At 39.1% G+C, this 23,335-nt stretch overlaps 1 protein-coding gene across 2 annotated transcripts in view; it reads right to left on the bottom strand.

Moving 5' to 3' along the window:
• Positions 1-304: 304 nt before the first annotated feature.
• Positions 305-23,335, bottom strand: part of SLC36A4 (solute carrier family 36 member 4) — a 36,107-nt gene continuing 13,076 nt past the window's right edge. For both annotated transcript variants that reach the window (XM_040256505.1, XM_040256506.1), the window contains 4 exons: positions 21,172-21,270; positions 16,517-16,686; positions 10,000-10,169; positions 305-4,070 (listed from right to left, as the gene is read on the bottom strand). In XM_040256505.1, the coding sequence (XP_040112439.1) occupies positions 3,763-4,070; positions 10,000-10,169; positions 16,517-16,686; positions 21,172-21,270 (747 nt within the window). In that variant the 3' untranslated portion in view covers positions 305-3,762. The remainder of the gene's footprint in view (positions 4,071-9,999; positions 10,170-16,516; positions 16,687-21,171; positions 21,271-23,335) is intronic.

The raw sequence follows: 23,335 nt of genomic DNA, 5'->3' as shown, positions 1-23,335 counted from the left end.
TGACTCAAGTGCACTGATATGTAGTTTTCACTCAAACAAACAATATCATTTCAAGAAACAAAACTCCACAGCTTAATTTATTCACGATATAAGCATGTGTTTCCTATTTGTTATCAAGAAAACTCTTAAGGAATCATTTTCAGGGTGATCTTTCAACACACATCTGTCTGGATCCAATTTCAATGGCAAATTATATTAGTATATAACACAGAGTACTGGAATGTATATATGTGGATACATCAGGACTAGGTAACCTTGATATATAATTTTAAGAATAGGAGTGATCTGTCATTTCATTTTATCATAGGGCAATAAATAACATTTCTAACGTATGTTTTTCTTATCTCCTAGGTCAGAACCAACAACTTTGAGAATGGTGTTAAGCCTAGTGAGCACCAGTGGCATAAATAAGATTATGGTTAACCACACTGCCAATTTGTTAGTTATTATTGTCATCCGTTTAATGTTAGGAAGTATCTTGTTATACCTTTTAGATCAAAGTCTCTCAAACTGTTTTATGAAGGGGAGCTAACTGACACAAAAAGATAAAAATACTCATTAAAAAAAACTCATTTTATAGCATTGCCTTTGTTTTTACCAAGTTATTTTCTCAACAGAAAATATTCACTGAGCCACTGGTATCAGTTAAATAATTTTATTTATTACTTCTATTAGCTCTGCTATGTATCTTCTCCCTTGCAAATGAAGAAATGAGGGAAAACATATTATCAGTAAACAAATGCACTTCTCAGCTGCTGTTCTGACCTCTCTGGCATGTCAGCCCCAGAGGAGATGTCACAGGTAAGCTAGAGTAAAGCATGCCCACAGCTGGACATGTCACTGATGTAGAACTTCAATTAATATCCCAATTAATATCTGTATAGCAGTTTACAGTTAGGGAGCTTTTCTACAACTACTACAGAAATACTGAATGAAATCAGGCCACGTTAGGACATTTACAACATGCATATTGCATAAACCACTTACAAAAATGTTAACTGCGTCACACAGACAAGAGGCAGAAATCATTTCAACAGAGAAGAATCCAGAGGACAGGATTAAAACATAATATGGCATTTGCTAACATAGTATGTTTTTCATTTGGTAACACTATACAAATTGGTCTCTAAGAAAAACTAGGTCTTATTTCTTCACTTGTGGAGAAACCATGCCATTTGAGGAAAAACAGATCCTTTGATAAAAAAGAAAGGTCTGAGAGCCAGTGTTTTGATAAGCTCTGAAACTGGAGAAACTCTTTCGGCTGGAAAGCAACAGAGGTGACTGGCTTATCTCTGAGGTTTTCTGGGGTGAATAAAGTTTTCCTTTATCTTCCCCATTCCAATAGTAAAGTTCATAAGACACCTGGTTGGCTTCCCAAAGGTGTTTTACTGTGGTGGCAGATGACATGCTGAAGTCATTTCAGCCAGAATGCAATGGACCAAAGATACTGGATAAAAAATTTGACAGGTGCAATCACTCTCATTTTTTCAGGTCCCCAAATAAAATCAATAGCTGGTTTGATCAAAGTATCTTCTCTAATAACATTCAGAAAATGTTATGACTCATTAAAAAAAATTTTCAAAGGAAAAATATTGCCTGTTTTTTTTTTTTGCAAATGAAATAAACCATCAAAAATCCTTATATAGAGTGCATTTACGTCTACATAGTGTTTCTTGTTAGGAACTAAAACTATTCTCCCCCTCTTCCTTTCTGCGTTTCAACCTGACTCTGAAAATATACTCAACATTTGTTCACAATATATAAATTAAGATTTATATGTTGCTATGATCAAACATTTGATCTTTCACTAAAGTTGATAAATTTCATAAAGAAAACAAACAAAGGCAAAACTACAAAAATAAAATTTCACACAGACTAGAAATAGTATCTGATATAGCTGACAAAAACTCTAATAGTGCTTTGTATTATATAATAGTTTTCAAGTCACTTTATACCAAGTTACATGTCTTAAAAAAAATACTTAATTTACTCTTATATTCAAGATTATACAACATTAGCTTCAATGGCAATTACTTTTCCTACAATTTCTTCCACATTTTCCCAACATGACTAAAAGTTCAACATAACAGATTTGACATAAAAGTGTCATAAACAATTATTGGTGATTCTTGACACAAATGTTTTTTTAAAAGTTTTGATGCTGATGAATTTGTACCAAAACAAAGTTTCTGATATACCTTTAGGATTATGCTCGACTCTTATGATGTAAGCAAAAAATACTTGAACTGACATTTACATACAAAAATAGAGACTATCTACACTGCAGTGATCTTGGTGATATCTTTCACCAACCTGACTAAAAAATTCAATGAGTTTTAAATTATGATTTTTAAAAAAATTAAGATTCTCAATTTTAAATTTAACCATTTTCACCTTCCATGCCCACTGAGATTCTTTGTTTTCGTTAATAACTGGGCTTGAAAAATATGGAGGAATAAAATAGAATGCATTTCTCTGGAAGAAGCCTGGAGCTCTCAGTATTTAACAGTTTATTATTGTCTCAATTTTCCCTTGGCTTGAATCTTTCTCTTATTTTGCCCATGCGGAGCAATAGAAGGCTCTGATGAGGAAGGCCATAAGGCCAGAAAGAGGGCACAGGTCCTGTATCATGCCAGGTATCTTTTTTTTTTTTTGTCATTAGGAAAGATGGTACCTACAAACCTAGAAAGGAAGAAACAGTAAGGACAGCTAAAGCCACACACAGGACAGCTGGGCACCGTCCACCTGCTAGAAGCTGAACCAGCAAGGTGTTTCCACTGGCTCACTAAAGCACTGCTTTTGCCCCACAGCTGCACTGCAGGCTTTTCAGAGCTCCCTGACTGTCTGCTCAGGTCACACGCACTTGGTAAACATCATATTAAACCGACTTAACACTAAAGTTGAACTGAACATAATTTATTCTTTTTCTAGGATGTGAAGTGAAAGATAAAAAATCCTGGACCAGGAATCCAAAGACCAGGTTCTCTCGATCTCACGCTGAGTGGTCTTAATCAAGTTAACTTTAACCATCCTGGGGGTATCTATTTCCACAGGTTAAAAAAAGACAAGGGAATTTATATTTCACAACTTTTAAAGGTTCTTTCATATCTGGTTGAAACACTAAGTCAGACTCTTGCACAGGCCCTCTTGATTTGCATTATGAAGATCAGCTAAAAATAATTCTGGGTGGGGCATTTTCTGACACTTACATCATGGCTAATGAGGGTTTTCTAAACTTCCAAAGGGTAAACGTTAAGTATCTGGCTCTCTAATAAAAACACAATTGAGATATTTCTATACTAACATGAAGTATACTTTGAAATTCATTACGGTGGTCAGATTTTAGTTGGAAATGGCAACCCATTCCAGTGTTCTTGCCTGGAGAATCCCAGGGACGGGGGAGCCTGGTGGGCTGCCATCTATGGGGTCGCACAGAGTCGGACACGACTGAAGTGACTTAGTAGTAGTATATACCTTCTTCAATCCTCTTAATGCTGAAACCCTGTTCTCTGCTCAACCAGGTGATACAAGAATAGCATGGAGGTAAAAGAATCTTGGTTGAATCATTTCTGACTGAAAGACAAGTAACAGTATTTCTTTAATTATTTAACACTTTAAAATTTTCAATTTTCAAAACTAAAATTTTTGAAATTGCTTCTAATACTTAAAACCAAGAAATATGTTGTAGCTTATCAGTACTGCCAATGTGTCCTAGTGGTTCTTAAATCATTTCCAAACCGAAGACTCACATCTCTGCTTCTACTATTTCATACCCGATGTAAAACATGTCGAATTCAAATTTAAAGAGGGACCATGTGGAGTGCTAGTGATAGCTCTGGGAGTAGGATAAATAATTTCTTCAACAGTTACATATGTCCCTAATAAGAAACCAACAACTCCAGTGAACACGATGGAAACGTTCTTCAGGACCATCCATATACTGTAGCGCTCCTTAGAGAATGTGAGAATTTCAACCAGGGGCGGCAGGATCAGGGCCAGCGTGCTGCTGCTCACAGCTCCGACGAAGGAGATGACAATGTCTAACCGAGGAATGAGGATCGCGCCGGCACCTAGAAAATTGAAAATACAAATTTTCCTTATGTAAATATCTAATACCTATGTAAACACTAACTATAGATTCTTTCAATACATTAAAATTAACTGATGCAAGTAGGCACTATGAAACTATTGCTTGCAGAAGCATCTGTCACGTTTTGTTCTGAGCTAAAAATGAAAATAAAAAAAGAAACCAAAACACTGAGTGATGTTTCTCAGACTTTGACTTATCATTAGGGTTTCTTACATAAACAACTTTTAATTTTTGCTATGAGGTTTTGGGTAAAGAATGCATTTTCATTATTCTGCCATTCAGCTCATTCTACAAAGCACAGAATCTGGTCTGGTATGGTATAAACAAATGGTTAAATCAAAGAGGAGAGATAACTATTTCTTACATTAGAATTCCAATTAACCAAAATAGAAGAAACCATGGAAACAGAAAATCATTATTAAGTAAACACCATCAGTAATAACTGTTGCAGGAAAAGTCAATGAAGGATCCTAAAATTAATGGGCAAAAGGCTCAGATGACAAAGAATTTGCCTGCAATGCAGGAGACCTGGGTTGGATCTCTGGGTCAGAAAATCCCCTGGAGAAGGAAATGGCAACTCATTCCAGTATTCTTGCCTGGAAAATCCAGTGGATGGAGGAGCCTGGCAGGCTACAGTCCATGGGGTTGCAAAGAGTTGGACACGACTGAGTGACTAACACTTTACACTTTTCTTTTTAATAACAGGAAATACCCCTATTAAAAACTCATTAATTATAAAGGGAAAAAAACAGTACCTTTACTGGGGAGACACCTGACAGACACCACCTTAATCAAGTGATCAAAGTTAACATCAGCAGTCATAAGCCATAATGTGATGTACTGAGAAGTGCAAAGCATCACCTGTGGAATTCTTGTTAAAGATGCTTAACTTCAACCTAATCATAAGAAAGCATCACACAAGTCTACACTGAAGGAAATTCTACAGAATTACTGACACTTCAAAGATGTCAAGGTAAATGAAGACAAAAAAAGGTGACTGTCAAGACTCGGGGAGACTAGTAGGCCTGACAACTAAATTCCAGTGGGACCTTGAATTGGTTCCTGGATCAGAAAAAGGGAAAACCAGTGAAATCAAAATGAGGTCTACAGATGAGTTAGCAGCATTTTATTGATGTTAATTGCCTGGCTTTAACTGTTGTATTGTGGTATGTAAGCTGCTAACATTAGAGGAAACAGAGTAAAGGGTTTATGGTAATTCTACTTTCTTGTACAGCTTTTCTAAGCTATTTCAAAATGAAAAGTTAAAAAAAGTATGCACCATTATTGTCAGCAGGATTTTATGCCAAGCTATTGACAAGTTTTCTGCAAGTTTTGATACAGCACTTTTTTGATCTTATCTTTATCTTACCATAAGGTATCAACAGAAGGTTTGCAAAAATCGAGACATATTCTTTCCCTGAAAGTGAAAGTGAAGTTGCTCAGTCGTGTCTAACTCTTTGCCACCCGTGGACTGTAGCCCACCAAGCTCCTCCGTCCATGGGATTCTCCAGGCAAGAATACTGGAGCGGGTTGCCACTTCCTTCTCCAGGGGATTTTCTGACCCAGGGATCCAAGTCTGAACTGTCCTTAAATCACTGAATGATTTGTGAAGGGTTGGAGTTGCCACCAGAAACAGTAGCCAAGTCTGCTGGCACGCAAGCTGTGGCCACTCTATCACCACTGCCACCAAAGATGACTACGTGACCACAGTTCCAGCTGCGTGGACTCTAATTATGTATGTGTTGGTGTTCCTTTCCTTGTCTTCAAAAGCTGTCAGTTTTCTCACTTTTCTTTGTCATCCTTCTATTTCTAAGGTTACTCTCCTTTGCTTTTCTTTTTCCTGCATGTTTGTCTCTTACTGAACTTTCTGTGGGGTGTGTGTGTGTGTAATTTAACTCATGCTCTTTGTAATCAAGTTTCGAGTTTCTGGTCTCCTGGTTTCTTTACTTCTTAACTGTTAGTTTACGGTTTCTCCCTCCCCGTATTCTCTCTGTGGCTCTCGATGTTTTTCCAGGAGGATGTGGCATTAATTTGGAACCACCACATTTTTTAGAACCACACACTGCTACTTACCACTTTTTATTTACATTATTATGAAAGCTAAAATCCTAAAAAAGTTATTTTGAAATCATAAATATAGCTGCACTTCTACAAGACCGAAGTACAATAAATCTTCCTAAGTAAAATAATGTGAAGTTGGAACTCTAAACTAGAAATAAAGTGAATCCTCGTTTAATGGATGTGGGCTATACCATTTTAACATTTCTCTCAAAGGAAGTATAAAGCATGACTCTCAATCACAACAGAACATTTCAAAACCCATTGGCTTTTATCCATTTTGTGAAAAAATACTTATAGTAGATGGCAGTATTTAAAAGGACAACCAGACCAACACGACTATCACCTTGTCATCTAAAGAGCCTTTCATTTTGGAGTCTATTTTTTGTTATTAATGTTTTCCAATAGGCCAAGTTGTTATGATTAAATCAAGTGAAGTATTTTTGGAAAAGCATCTGGAAAAACACTATAGTATTTTAGAATTTATTTATTCAGACTAAAATTCCATTTACCAAATGCTTTTAAATCATGAAATTTATCAATTAGATAAAGTCATTCTTTAAATGTTATATAACCAATATATTTGCTAGTAAAAATGGCTTGAAATATTATTTGATAATGTTAGTAGAGAAGAAAGTGAAATATATATACTTTAGGCAAATGTGACATAGAAGAACTCAAAAATCACAAAAATAGTAAGTCAAAGGATAGCTTGGATAAGGATAGTTTATTCATTACAAATTACAAATATTCACTACAGAATTACTAAAAATATGCTGCCCTTTGTTATTTACAGACAGTTATTATGAATATATCTGCTGCTGCTAAGTCACTTCAGTCGTGTCTGACTCTGTGCGACCCCAGATGGCAGCCCACCAGGCTCCCCCCGTCCCTGGGATTCTCCAGGCAAGAACACTGGAGTGGGTTGCCATTTCCTTCTCCAATGCGTGAAAGTGAAGTCACTCAGTCGTGTCTGACTCCCAGCGACCCCATGGACTGCAGCCTACCAGGCTCCTCCATCCATGGGACCCTCCAGGCAAGAGTACTGGAGTGGGGTGCCATTGCCTTCTCCGATAAATATATCTAGTAAGTACTAATTAATCTTATTCAGTATTTCCAAAAACTGTATTATAGAGGAAAAGAATGTATCCTTAAGGTATAAAGTTGTCTCTGACATGGAAAAAAAAAGCAATGGCAAAAAAGGCCCATTTTCTTGCATCTTAATGGTAAAAGCAGATATATCAGAGAAAAAAAAAATGCTTGATACTGTAACATCAACAACACTCTAGCTCGTAAATCTTTTTTAAAACTTATTTATTTTTAGTTTCGATTGCACTGGGTCTTCATTGCTGCACGCAGGCACACAAATTTAAATTGCACAAACAGTGAATGATCCTCCCCACACACCTACTGACTCTAAGATAGAATACCAGGGCACAGGATGGTACTTATTTTCAGCTACTGTGACAACTAAGTTAAATGGTTCTGGTACGTCTTCATAGTATTCTACAAACTACAAAAGATTTATGCTTTATGTAGTCATAGTTTACTAAAAGAAGAAAGCATACTCTCAAATCCAAGGACTTTTCAAATTAGAAACAGTAAAAGGATCAATGAATTGGACAATAACAGAAATAAGGAGTATTTAACATATTTTGTAGGTTCAATTCAAACAGGGGATAGAAATACTGGTTTGAAATAAAAATTTAGCAGCTTTTTCTACAGGTTTGCCTTTAAAACAAAAGGCATTTATTGCAGTCCAAGGTGGCCTCTGGCCAGTTGCTAGTCACTCTTCTCTCTTACCTGTGTAATGCCTACCTAGCAGGTAAGGCTTTATGGGGAATGTGCAGGAAGATCCTGACCCATCCTTTCAAGCTTTCGATTACATGAAGAAGATGCTGTGAAATGGCGATTCAATACTAAATGGAGACCTAGCCATAACATACAACCCAAGCTGATGAGCCCCATACTTTTGCAAGACCTGTCCTGCGGATGTGGACCGAGCCCCTAGAAAGGACTATGGGGCCTGAAATGCGCAAACCCAGCTGGGCCTCCACTTCCCCTGCTGGTGCTGTACAGCCTGCTCTACAGAAACGACAAGGTCCCGCCAGCTGTCTACACACGCGTCAGTAGGGTCCTCCCCAGGACATTTTCAAGTGCTTTGGATAACGGATACAAAACAGGTCTGTCATGAGCATCAGTTGATTTTAACTTGGAAGGACCTGCCCAAGATTTAAATGAAGGTCAGTGTCCAGTGATGTGTCTCAGTGAAGCAGAAGGGCATATGACATGGTCTGTGTTCTCTGTGTCCAATGCATGCTGTAAATATAGCCCTCACATGTGGGTAAACAGGCTTCTCTATTTTTAACTAAAAGACAGCAGCAACAAAGAACAGGCTGCAACTCTCGGTGCTATCTACTCAGCCCTTGAGGAAAAGCCCTGCCTGTGGGAATAAACTCCTGGAGGCAGAGGTGCAGTCTGGTCCGGACCGCAGCAGACAGGGAGCTCAACATAAGAGCAGCCAATGTGCAGAAGTGGGTGAAGTTATTAAACTTCAGTAGCTAACCTTAAAAGGAGACATGCATTCAGAATAGAACTGCCTCACATCTCCTGATAAAAGGACTTTGCCTGAAATACATCTTTTTATTTAATACAGCTGTCAAAATGTCAATAAAAGTAATGTGTAAAGAATATTCTAAAACATTTTAAAATAATTTTTTTCCTCCTGGGTGTTTCATTAATCATTGGAGTATGGGTTTACTGACTTCATTCCTCAATGTGATTTCCCTTATTAGTTGACATATTTCATTTAATTAATTGCTTCGAAAAGTATGTCTTATCTACTTTATCTACTTTGCCCAGCTTTGCTGTTTCCTTGAACAAAATATAATACACCCAATTCTTTAAATCTAGGCATAAGCTCCACCCCAAGGTGCTCAATGAAATTTACAGAGTTGCCCAGAATTTCTAGTTCTACCATTCTCTAACCTCGAATGGGCCAAGACAGTTACTCAAATCTTCTCTAGAATTTCCAAAGCAGCTTGTCCCCCAATCACCAGTCATCTCGTCCTTGGTATCATCCTAGGCAACCTCATCAGATAGGTCGGTGTGGCAATCATCTTTCTCTTTGCAATTATAATAAAAGTGGTGACAACAATGATAGTATTAACAGCAACTTCTAACCACTTTGTTCATATTTTTAAATGTCTTATCTTCATTTCATAGTTGAGGAAAGAAGGGCTCAAAGATGGTTTGTAACTTAACTAAAGACCCAGCAAGGAAGTGGGAGGCCTGAGTTCTGAACCGTCTCGTCACTGTGACAGTGCCATGCCAAACTAAAGGCCCCTCTCCACAAGTCTCCATGATTAATTCTACCTTGTGGGGCATTTTATAATATGAAACTATAATAAGAGATTATACACACTCCTTCAAACAGTAAGTAAAATAAGCCACTAAAACTGTTAAAGACCAAAACAGAACAAAACCCATTCGTACAGGTAGTCATGGAGAGCTGAACTGTTAAACATACAAAAGTTAGCAGATATAAAAAACCTCAGGAAAACTAGAAAGCCAAAGCAAAATGTTATCAACCATATAAAGAGTCACTTATGCATCTGATTTAAATATACTTATATTTCAATCATCAGCAATATTATTTTGAAAATAATAATTTGGTTACTTGTTTTACGTGTGATAGGATCTGATTTATGATTTTTTTTCTATGTAGAATAACAGAATTTTAAACCAAAATGTATCTAGTTAGGTGAACAAAATTATTTCAAAAATATAAAAAATACACTTTAAGTAGCTTCATTAGAAGAAATTCAACAATAAAAATCAGTGATACTTACAAGTAATAGTAACCAAGAAGGACCTTATTGCAAATTCACAGATATGCTTCCATTTAGCATGAAATCTGGATGTGATCACAGGGATAATTATCTCTGCTGGAACATAGAACTGAATTGAATATGTCACAAAGATGCCGAAGGAATACAGAATTTTCACTGATTGATATAACCTGTTAAAAATTTTCAGAATTTAGTCATTCTTTTATTTCCAGCTTTACCAACATTTAACTAACCAATGAAATTATGAGACATTTAAAGTCTACAACATGATGATTTGATATACATTGTGAAAGAATTCCCACAAACGGAATTAATTAACAAACGCATCCATCACCTCACATATTTGCCTATTTTTTTCTGTTTTGGTGGGAACACCGATTCTACCCTCAGCACATTTCAATCATACTATACAGTAATATCAACCACAGTCACCACATTATACATTAGATGCTCAGACCTTATTCATCTTTTAACCGAAAGCTTGTATCGTTTTACCAAACTCTTCTCTTTCCCCCATCCACCCGCCCCTGGCAAACACCAATCTATTCTCTGTTTATCTAAGTCATAATAAAAATAAAAGAAATAAAATGAAAATAACCAAAATAAACAGAAAGTTAGATTCATATTAAGACAACGTGCATGAACCTGGCGGGCATTATGCCAAGTGAATAAGCCAGGTAGAAAAAGACAAATTCTGCACGATACCATAATATGTCAAGATGATAAACAGCTTTCCTAAACAGCTGCCAAACAAGAAGGAATTCGATTAAGGCTCCTTCTACAATGTATTCATCCTAGGAGTGAAGGAGGAAGGAAGAAAGCTGAGTAGGAACAGATTTGAAAATACTACCAACAGCAAAATTAAGGAAAGAAGGAAGGCCTTAGGGCTAGGAACAATACAAACTTACTATTAAAAAGACCTCAAGGTATATTTCTCACCTTGATGTTTACAGTTTAAACATAAATGGTCAAGCTATTGAAATGTACAAAATAACCAAAAGACTCCTGCTTCATATACTTTGATACATAATTTTGGAGAATTGAATATTCTTATCAGTTTATTATTACAGTCCTTTTTTCTAATTATCTTTTAACTTCCATGTTTTAAAAATATGATTAACAATATATCTGAAAATATATCATTACACATATAGGTAGAATAACTTTTCTATTGGTATAAAACAAATCACATGGGTTAAGAATCTGGTTATTATTAACACCACTCAGTAATATTAATTATATGTAATTACTATCATTTGCTGTTACCCAGAGTAAAAATGGGAAATAAAATGGTCAGTATCTTTTTAGAAGCTGGTATATTTGTTAAGGATCCATCAGACAGTAATACAGAAATCAGTGTTAAAGAGAAGCATTACAGTATTTTAAAATCAACTATTCTATTTTTATTTTTGTTTCAAGAACCCCCTAATTTCTGTGTTTCATATCTATAATTTAAAGCACTCTATTTTTCTATACTCAACTTTCCTACATGTTTATCAACCTTTTTTCTCATTTTGGTTTTAAGCATGTATCTGTGGTAATTGTCCATATGTACTAATCTTGGCCATCTATGCTAATAGTTTCAGAAATTTAATAACATTTACTGTGATGAAAAAAGACAGGCAGAGGAAAGGAAAGGCAGAGGTCATTTCAGCCAGGATTCCTAGATATAGGCAACTTTAATACTGGAAGAATATCATTAAGAATTTCTGAGGGCGAGAATGGAAGAAATAGTTCAGAATATACAAATCTTCTTTATCCTGTTTCCTTATATCTCTCTACATGTTTATTTACTGTGCCTCTTGGTGATTCCATTCTTGCCTAAACATTTTCATCTTAGGTAACAAATTCCCCAGAGGTCAACTCCCAGATTTCCTGGTAGGATCAATTAAGACAGCTTGATTATCTGCCACTATTTGTCATCTATATTTCCCAGAATATTCAACCTCCTAGTTGCTGTATGCTACCAACAGGAACTCAGACTTAAGATTTTTTTTCTGTTTTGTGGGGAATGTGAAGTCCCAGTTCATCTAAATAAATTATGTACCCCACGTCTTCCCTGTTCTTACATGCTTCTCTCCTGTTTGAATTTTCCCTATCCAATGTGTGCTTCAAAAGAATTCCATGTGTGAGATGGAAGAAGTCATTTTACTGCTTCTCAATGTCTGTTTATCTGAAAACTTAATATACCCTTGATATCTCTTAGGAGAAGAATGTCTGCTATTTGGATTACTCTAGTGGAAATCCTGGAAAAACACTGCCAAAACATCATTCAACTAAGACTAGCAGTTACAAGGGCAATGCTTTCATACCTAGAGTACTAGTTAATGAACGTTTACCAAGTGCTGAGTAATGTGCTATATTATGGAGATGCATCACAAACCCAGAGGCGGAGGGTTTCTGCCTCAAGGTGCTCCCGTTCTAGCTCAGAACTGTGAATTTACTTGATTGCTTAGTTGCTCAGTCGTGTCCAACTCTGTGAGGCTCCATGGACTGTAGCCTGCCAGGCTCCAAGAACACTGGAGTTGGTTGCCCTTTCCTCCTCCAAGGGATCTTCCCGACCCAAGGATTGAAGCCGCGTCTCCTGTGTCTTCTGCATTGCAGGAGGTCCTTTAACCCCTGAGCCCTCGGGGAGGCACAATTTACTTTATTATAATCTTTAAAATATACCCTTTACTTCAAAAGCTAAATGCACCACATTGAACAGTATCACTCATAACTAGTTTCAAAAGATGATGCCTCATAAGATCGAAGGTTATAAGTGATTAATAACGTGGAGTCTCTCTAATCCATACTTGCTTTATTCTGGGGCTGCTCTCTAACTCAACCTTTTATTGTAGGAATACCGCACATGGACTCTGAGACTTTAAGTCAACGTGGCATCAAAAGCCTTTTACAGCTTCTCATGGCTGGTAGCTGGGCTCCCTAGGCCCCTGTGACAGTCACTGGCTTTCACATCTGAGGCAGGGATTAGGTGGGCTCCTGCTTACATTTCTTGGGACAGAAAAAAAAAAATGGGCTTCAGGCTGGACACTCTACAGCTAGCCTCCTGTTTGCATTTCCTGAGACAGGAGATAGGGGGGCTCCAGATTATGTATTTACAACCAGCCTCCTCTTTGCACTTTGAAATAGAAATAACAACAGAAACAGGGAAAATAGCCAGACTATGTCTTCTGTGCACACCTTAAGGTAACAGTCACGGCAGAAACAGAGAGGGGCTAAACCCTGTTTGAGTAAAGGATCAAGAGGTCATATATTTCCCATCCTTGGGGCAAGGGAGACACTGAACATGTGCACAAAAGCTCCTTGGGGTCAAAGGAGGGGGCACGCCCCCACAGCATGTGATGCCAAGGCTGCCTGGCATCCACTGGAAAATGGATTCCAGCCCAGGATTGGCGGGCTACAGTCCATGGCGTTGCACATGCCTATGGGGGAGGGTCCTAGGGTAAGTCAGGCGTGGAAAGAGAAACCAGATAATTGGCCCAAAGTAAACAAAGACCCAGAAGAACTGCCCTACGTGAACGCCTTAACTGCCTCTTTGCAGTGCTCCTTGTCGCTAAGGGGGACACCCCACCCCTCCCCTCCGGGTGTGCATCTCTGCCGTACATCTTTCTCAGCTACACAAACTTTCTCCATTGGGCCCTCGCACTTGTGATTGTGTGTGTCTAATAACAAACTTTGTATCTCTTTTCACAGTTTTTGCCTCCTTGAGAAATGTACTTCAATGGGGGCAAGAGCTTCTAGCCTCTAACCCTTGCTCATCTAGTAGCCAGTTTCATCCAGGCTACCCAGGTTCAATTTCTGAGCAGGAAACTAAGATCTCGCTTCACATCACGGCTCACTGCTGCCTCTCCAAGATCAATACCCAGCCAATAAAGAGTACAGTACACATTCCCTACACTGCTCAGCCTATTGCCTGAAGCACAGAAAGGGGAGGGAAGAAGGGGCTCATACACAGCAATTCAAGATAGGAATCTCTGCGATAACCCCATGATTATCCTAGTCCAAACTTCTCATTTTGGAAGATTATCATTATAAAAGACAACCGCCTTCTCTCCAGAATCCCTCAACCATGGCTAGTATTTTAACTGTCCTAGTTGCAGAGAACTCACTTCCCAGTGCAGGAGATGTAAGAGACGGGGGGTGGGGGAGGGGGTTGATCACTAGGTTGGGAAGATCCCCTGGAGAAGGGTATGACAACACTCCAGTATTCTTTCCATGGACAGAGAAGCCTGCTGGGCTACAGCCCATAGGGTCGCTAAGAGTCGGACATGACTGAAGCCACTGAGAACACACGCACAGTTGCAACCATAAAGAAATAAGACTGTAGGCCAGAAAAGGCATGTCTCCACAAGAAGGTGTTACTCAACAGCAGTTCTCTAAAGGGGAGTATCTTGACTTGCTTTCCTGTTTTGTACAGATTTTTGTTTCCAAGGATACAAGGCTCCCCTCTTCTCAATAAAAAGCAGGTGTCTAACCAGGCTTTCCTGAATAGAAACTATGATCTTGTCAACTAAAAAAAATAGTCACAACCTGAAAGTGGAGAGTTGTTTTATTTGATCGTCTGTTTTTAATTAAGGCTTATAATGAGTTCCTTTCTAACTGCGGAGCCATAGCAATTAGGGAACAAGGCAAAGGTGGGAAGGGGAGGCAGAAAAAGGGAAGGATTCATTAGAGCTGCTGCAGGGACAGTACCACCCCCTTGAGGGTTAGCTGTGAAAACCAAAAGCATGCCCTCCACCTCCGTGCCCACTGCTACTTCGCCAGGTTCCTCGCTCCCTGGGGAGAGGAGCATCTCAACCTGACACGCAGGCACTCCCACCTCGGTATCTTCCCCCTTAAGACTTTCTTTAGATACATTCATGAATAAGGGTAGGGGAGAATTCTGAGATCGTTTCCCCACCTACATCTTAGAGTACTTGTCAAATTTACTTACAAATTTGCTTTTAGGATTTAGTCTAAACTTTACTTCAAGTGGAGAAATGTATCATTTTGTTTTCTAGACACTGTACTATCTTTGAAGAGAAACTAAACTACCATAATTCTTAGCCTTGATCCTCTTATATTAAGCTGTTTGTCTATACTCCATACTAAACTATTACAAAAAAGAAAAAAAGGAGCACTTTTGAAGGAAACAAAATTATATTATCAACTATAAAATAGGTTAATGAAATAATTGCCAAACAATCACATGTCTTGTTTGTAGTCATGTCTCCAGCTTGAAACAAATGTATAGCACTGAAACGGTTCCATCTTGGAATGCCTTCCTAAATATATCATAGCTAAAGTAAAACTGTACTTAAAAAAAAAAAGATAAACACACTGCATATGTGAGACCTGTGCAACCTGGAAACTACTCTAGTTACCTTCTCCCTATCATAAATGGTTCCCTACACACACTTGTTCTAACAACATTTTGGACTCTAATGAGGACCCAGGATTCAAATGTCTACTGAATAGCAATCAAACTCTCATCAGGAAGCCAGTGAAAATATTTAAATTTAAGGTTTCACAGACTTCCATCCAAACAGCTAAAGGAGAAGCATGATATTAGGTCAGCATTTATTCTTTGCATTTATCAAAACTAAGGAGTTACTTTCCATTTCATAAATAAGGGAGCACGTCTACATCATAATCACTGCCAATATCTTTATTAAATCTCCAAAGATCAATCTCTGGAAGAAGATAAAGACTCTATATATTGCTTCATTAGCAGAATATGGTTCTAATATTAAAGAGAATATTAAGATACACCACACTATTTACAGCTGACCCTTGATCAATGCAGGGGTTGGGGTCTGACCCTGCATATAACTTCTGATTCCCCCCAAACTTAGCTACTAATAGCCTACTACTGACTAGAAGCCTTACTGACAGTCAGTTAACTCATATCTTGTATGTTACAGGTACAGCTACATATATTTTATAGATTCATCACATATCTTTTTTATATTTCTAGGCTATGTAGTTTGTGAGTTTTTTCGAATTGTCATGAATCTCAAAAATTTTTCTAACATGTTAATTGAAAAAAAAAATCCATATAAGTGGCCCCATGCAGTTCAAACCCCTGTTGTTCAAGGGTCAACTGTATAATGTGTCCTGTGTTCAAAAAGGACTGAGGCACATACAGTGTTAAAGCTGACCACTAAAACCTTGAGGGCCATAAGTGACGGGTTATATGATTTTATCAGAAACCCAGAATGTTAGGTTTTTGGAAGCAAGGATAAGTATTAAATTTTTTATTAAACTGAGTCCATATTAAAAGAGTTCATGTTTCAGCTGTTATCCAAATTTGGAACAACCTGTAATTTTTACTCTTTTAAAAATATGCCACAAAAATCTGTAAAATCAGATGATCTCCTCTGAAGATCATGAAAAAATGTAGCTTACACAAATAAAGAAACCACAGTAAAGATTTTAAATGTTTAAATCATAAAACTAAAAATACACCTTTATCATAAAATACTAGTAAATTATAAAATATACAAATTAGGTTAACAAACTCTTGTCTACCTACCACACGTCTTGGGGAAGATTTAAAGTTATGCTGCCTTTGATATCATCGTGGAAACACATATATCCTAAAGTAGCTAATGATACATACAGTGCTGTGACAATCCCCATGCCAATATTCAATGCTTGGGGGAAGCGTTTTGATTCTTTCATTTGATTTTCCAGTGGAAGGACCTAAGAAGAGAATGCAAGTAAATGAAAACAATACAGCATCCTCCTGATAGGTGCCCAAATTAATCTTTCTATAGTATATGCAACACATAATTGTTTATGTATTTTTCTAAATATTACATATTTTTTCAGACTACAGATTTTTTAAAATTCCTAAAATAAAAAGATTTTAAATCAGCTCTTAATACACAAAACTGTCAGGTTTTTTAAAAAAAATAAACTTTCTACTTCGGAATAATTTTCGATTCACAGAAAAAATGCAGAGATATACAGAAGACTCCCATACACTCCTGACCAATTTCTCCTTTGATTAACATTTTCCACAACCAAAGTACATGTGTTACAACTAAGAACCAATATTGGGACGTTACAATTAAACTCCAAAATGTATTTGGATTTCACCGGTTTCTCCACAAATGTCCTTCTTCGGCTCCAGGGTCCTGCATTTTGCCATCATGTGTCCTTAGTCCCCTCTGGTCTGGGGCAGGTTGTTGATCCTTCCTTATTGCTGATTGCCTTGACAGTCTGGAGGAGCATGGTTACGTATTTGGCACACTGCTCCTTTATTAATCGTCTGATGTCTTCCTCACGGCTAGATTGGGATTATAGCTTTCAGAAAAGTACACCATGGAGGTGCGATGCCCTTCCTATCATACATGCTGTCAACATGATTTATCGCTGGTGAAGTTCATTTTGATTCCCTGGTTAAGGCAGTGTTTGCCAGTAAAGTTCTGCTTATAAAGTTCTCTCCTTCCTCCTCCTCATACTCTATTCATTGGAAGTAAATCACTACAGGCAGCCCACACTCCAGGGACTGGGGGGATTAAGTTACAACTCCTCGAGGATAGTATCTACATAAGCTATTTGGAAATCTGCCCTATGTGCTTATTTATTTAATCACACATTTGCATTCATAGGGATTCATATATATTTGTTTTATAGTTTACTACTGCTTATTTTGTTACTACTCTCATTCCAGCTTCAGTCATCATGAATTCTATCAGGTGAGGTCCTTTGTCCTTTTGATGTGCGTCTATTCTTTTGGTTTTTGAGCACTTCCGTACTTTCTGGCAGGGCTCCCCAGCTGGCACTCGTGGGTAAAGAACCTGCCTGCCAATGCAGGGCATGTAAGAGATGAGGGTTCAATCCCCGGCTCAGAAAGGTCCCCTGGAGAAGGAAATGGCAACCCACTCCAATAGTCTTGCCTGGAAGACTCCATGGACAGGAACCTGGCAGGCTACAGTCCATGGGGTTTCAGAGTCAGACACAACTGTGCAACTAACACACACACAAACATACTCTCTGGCACTATAATATGCTCCAGGTATACCTTGAATTTCCTTGCTTCCATCCTGTAATCAGCCATTTCTCTAAAGAACTTTTTTTCCTTTGCTGGAGAATCAAGATCTGGGCACTAAGCGGGCTCAGTGCTCCTGGGTGCCACTGCTTTCCGCTCTCTCAGCAGACAGAGTTAGTAGGTACATGCACGCATACTGACCCAAGTATACGTGTCTACAACTGTTTCTCTATCTATCCATCTGTATCTGTTGTCTGTCAATGAGATGAACGTGTGAAGTGTGAAAGTCGCTCAGTCGTGTGTGACTCTTTGCGACCCTGTGGACTCCTCTGTCCATTGAATACTCCAGGCCAGAATACTGGAGTGGATAGCCTTTCCCTTCTCCAGGGGACCTTTCCAACCCAGGAATCAAACCCGGATCTCCCACATTGCAGGCGGATTCCTTACCGTCTGAGCCACCAGGGAAGCCGCAGTGAGATGAATAAGTATTTACACTATTGGGGGAAAAAAAGGGCTAATTTAAAAGTTTAAAAGCTTGGGGCTGGTGCATGGGGATGATCCAGAGAGATGATATGGGGTGGGAGGTGGGAGGGGGATTCAGGATTGGGAGCTTGTATACACCCGTGGTGGATTCATGTCAATGTATGGCAAAACCAATACAGTATTGTAAAGTAAAAAAAAGTAAAAATAAAATTTAAAAATAAAATAAAATAAAAAAATAAAAGTTTAATTTGTAGGCAAATCTTTGGAGGTTTTGGGCATACAAATTTACACTAAGTAATAATGAGTATTTACTAAGTGCTTACAGTGTGCCAGGTATTCTCCTAAAAGCTTTGCATGTAGGATCTCACATAGTCCTCACAATAACCTCATGAGATAATAACTAATGTTATCTCCGCTCTTCGGGTGAGTTAGGTCAGTCCATATGAAAACCGTGAGTGATTAACAGAAAACAGAAGAGTGCGCAAGTCGTATGCTCAGAGCAAACCCAGACTGAAAGAGGAAGCTCAAGTCAGGGGTGGCGCCAGTTCAGGAAGGAAACGGGCACTACAGAGGCTCCATCCGCGTGAAGCAGCGCCGCCTGTTCCGCACATAACCTCACTTATGGAGCCGATTTGGGGAAAGACAAAAAGACTCAGCACGTCTTAATTGCTGACTGGAATGGGGAAACCAGGGACACAGTGAAAAGAAATACTCCAGTGTTTCAAGTTTGAGCAACCAAAAGTAAAACTAAAAGAAATACAGAAATGAGGAAGCGAAACTGATTTTATATAAAAAAGAAAAAGCATGTGTCAGACTTCAGAGTTGTTGAATCTGAGATGTCAGAGGAACAACAGTTAACTGGAAATGTCCAACAGCTTAACTACGGCTTACTAGTTAAAGCAGAAATGAAAATCTACAATTATGTCTCTAACAGGGATAAATGGAGCTTCCAACAGTTAGTAAGAATTCTGTAAAAGGAGAATTGAGAGAGAGCAGAAACCCAACTACAGTCGCATAAAACGGTCTCAGTTGTCTTTTGTCTGTGGTTCATACAAACAGATGTTTCCCGGGGCTTCTGCTCCCACACCAAGCATCAGACCATGAAACATACGCTATGGCCTTTCGCTGTTCAGTTGCTAAGTCGTGTCTGACTCTTTGCAACCCCACGGACTGTAGCATGCCAGGCTTCTCCATCCTTCACTATCTCCCTGAGTTTGCTCAAACTCACATCCGTTGAGTCGGTGAAGCCATCCAACCGTCTCGTCCTCTGTTGCTCCCTTCTCCTCCTGCCCTCAGCCTTTCCCAGCATCAGGGTCTGGGTCACTGGAGAAGGACCCAGTGGTCCAGGGAGAAGTGAAGTGAAGTCTCTTAGTCGTGTCCGACTCTTTGCGACCCCGTGGACTGTAACTTACCAGGCTACTCTGACCATGGGATTTTCCAAGCAAGAATGGTGGAGTGGGTTGCCTTTTCCTTCTCCAGGGGATCTTCCTGACCCAGGGATCGAACCCAGGTCTCCTGCATTGCAGGCAGATGCTTTACCATCTGAGCCACCAGGAGGTCCAGGGAGAAGGGGATGGCAAACCACTTCAGTGTTCTTGCCCTGAGAACCCCATGAACGGCATGAAAAGACAAAAAGACATGGTCTTTTGACCAAGATCAAATGTAGTATGGGGGCTTCCCAGGTGGAGTAGCGTCAAAGAATCCATCTGCCAACACAGCAAACACAAGAGATGCAGGTTTGATCTCTGGGTCAAGAAGATCGCCTTAAGTAGAAATGGCAACCCTGTCCAGTATTCTTGCTGAAAACTTCCATGGACAGAGGAGCCCAGCAGCTTACAGTCCATGGGGTCACAAAGAGTTGGGCATGACAGACTGAGTGAGCACACAAACAGCAATATCCTATTTTGCCCAAATCCATACATTCTAGGTTTTCAATAAATGGGAAGCATCTTTTTTAATTTCTGGCCACACCACATGGCATTTGGCATCTTATCTCCCCAACCAGGGACCGAATCTGCACCCCCTGAACTGGAAGTTCAGCGTCTTAACCACTATGCCACAAGGATGTCCCTGAACTGGAAATATCTTGAATGGAAATATTCAGGATCTCAGAATCCTCATGATGTTTGTATCTCTTGGTATTAGCTTCATGATAACATCATTTCACAAAACAAATATGATATGCATAAATCTAAAAAGAATTTATGTTTGACTCTTCTTACGTAATAGTACACTTTATAACAATTTCAATTCATTTCTAATAATCTAGTCTATAAGATATAATGTTTGGGATCTGTCTAAATATAACCCAGACTTGACAGAGTAGAGTGAATATAGATCAGACAAAATTAACCATGAGTTAATGGTTTCTGAAGCTTGGTGACGCTTACAGAGGAGTTCATCACACTATATAGGTTTGAAAATATTCACAACAAAATATTAAAAATAATCTATTCTAATGCTCTCATTTTACTTATTAAGAAAATTATCCAAGATAAAACATGATGAACTCCTGGTTAGTAGAGGAGCTAAACTGTAATTCAAGATTATCATATCAAAATGCAAATCATTTTCTAGGAATAAAAAAATAGAAATAACAACAACAAAAAAAACAGAAACAGGAAAGAAAACCATGTATTTTTAAAAGTAAGTAAGTCTCTGTGTTGACTTAAGATTTTAAAAAATAATAATAAAGACTAAATCCTTACCACTCCTATGCCTTCAAAAGCAAATACAGCAGTACCAAAAAAGAGGGGGTATTTTTTCCAACCAGCCACTATTGGAAGGTTGTGGAGATCTGGCATATTCTGGAGAAAGAAAGAAAAAATAAGTTACTTACTTGTTTGAAACAATTTAAAGCAGAAGAGTAAAATCATATACTTATGAGCTTCACACTAGCAAATGTAGGTTATAAATGTGAATAATTCTTTCAAGAAAAAGTTTAAGCATCCTATGTTAAAGGTAGCCAAGCTGTTAGGATTTTACTGCCAGAGGCAATTGTCTCCCTCGAGCCCACACGTTCCAGCTGAGCTGAACGCTCCTGATTACCTGCTTCCACCTGTAAGGCCCAGGCTGTTCTCACTGGGCAAGGCTCCTGCCACCGCTGGAAACGCGCGAGCATATTCATCATCTGAGCTGAGAGCTGTACAATCAGCTACCAACCACTGCCGGCAGTATCCAGTGGAGCTTGTCCCCGCTCTCCTTTCATTGCTCTTCTGGTTTCTGAGACTGCCCAGCTCTGGCTCTCTGCCTCATCACCCTGCGTGGCTCCCTAGCTCCAGGCTTCAGTGTTTTACTGTTTGACCTGACGATTGCCATCACCCTTATTATTTGTGCAGAAGCCTTGACTCTGGCTTCGATGACTTGGTGCTGATTCATACAGCCTTGTTCCAACCCTCACTATCTGGAAACTTGCAATCTGCATATCCTGTTCAAGATGTCTGGGTCCAAAGTGGCTACTTCCTCCAGCTACCCCAAGTCTCCTCACCACCCTGTGTTCTCTGCCTTACCAGACTGGAAGTGGAATTCGAGGCCGATGTAAAGCATGAACAAAGACACTGAAGTGCGACAGCACAGGGATAATTGGGGAAATAAGAGAGGTCTAGAAAAACTTTATTTTCTTGGGCTCCAAAATCACTGCAGATGGTGACTGCAGCTGTGAAATTAAAAGACGCTTGCTCCTTGGAAGGAAAGTTATGACCAACCTAGACAGAACACTACAAAGCAGACACATTACTTTGCTGACAAAGGTCCACCACCTAGTCAAAGCTACGGGTTTTCCGGTAGTCATGTGCAGATGTGAGAGTTGGACCATAAAGAAATCTGAGCGCCAAAGAACTGATGCTTTTCCAACACTGTGGTGTTGGAGAAGACTCTTAAGAGTCCCTTGGACTGCAAGGAGATCCAACCAGTCAATCCTAAAGGAAATCAGTCCTGAATATTCATTGGAAGGATTGACGTTGAAGCTGAAACTCCAATACTTTGGCCACCTGATGCAAAGAACTGATTCATTGGAAAAGACCCTGAAGCAGGGAAAGGTTGAGGGCAGGAGGAGAAGGGGACGACAGAGGATGAGATGGTTGGATGGCATCACCAACTAGATAGACATGAGTTTGAGCAAGCTCCGGGAAGTGGTGACGGACAGGGAAGCCTGGCATGCTGCGGTCCATGGGGTCGCAGAGTCGGACACGACTGAGCGACTGAACTGAGAAAACGTGAAGCACAAGTAGAACCGTGTGACATGATGGTGCTACATGACTAAAAACATGTTAGGATCAAAATGGAAAATTAAAATGTTTGGATTGCTGGATGATACTAAACTGTCCTTCAAGGCTCACAAGTTTCCCTCTACCTAAGGAACATACATTTCTGCTCCACTGACTCCTAGATGTCCAACTAAGGGGTCAGGAATTCTAGAAAATCTTATGAGGTCTTCCTGCCTCTCCCCTTCCACTCACATATGCTAAAACAACGAGTCCACAGGCTTTGGAATTCAGACAAGGCAAAAAAGAGACAGAGACTCATCATAAGAGAATTCATCATGGACTGCTAATGGAGATTTAAGGACAACTACTTTGGCAGCAATGTCTAAAAAGTCTAATTGCATCAGAAAAGAATAAAACAAGGATTCTCTACCTTTTTTTGAGTCACTGGCCCCAGTGAGAGATGAAAGCTATACAGCTGCCCAGTGGAAAAAGCACATATACATACAGAAACACCGCTGCTGCCGCTGCTGCTGAGTCACTTCAGTCGTGTCCGACTCTGTGCGACCCCAGAGATGGCAGCCCACCAGGCTCCCCCGTCCCTGGGATTCTCCAGGCAAGAACACTGGAGTGGGTTGCCATTGCCTTCTCCAATGCATGAAAGTGAAAA

Source organism: Oryx dammah, unplaced genomic scaffold (genome assembly GCF_014754425.2).
Source record: "Oryx dammah isolate SB20612 unplaced genomic scaffold, SCBI_Odam_1.1 HiC_scaffold_15, whole genome shotgun sequence".
Taxonomy (NCBI): Eukaryota; Metazoa; Chordata; class Mammalia; order Artiodactyla; family Bovidae; genus Oryx; species Oryx dammah.
The sequence above is the reverse complement of the archived record's forward strand: the minus strand, read 5'-3'. Positions and strand labels throughout refer to the sequence as shown.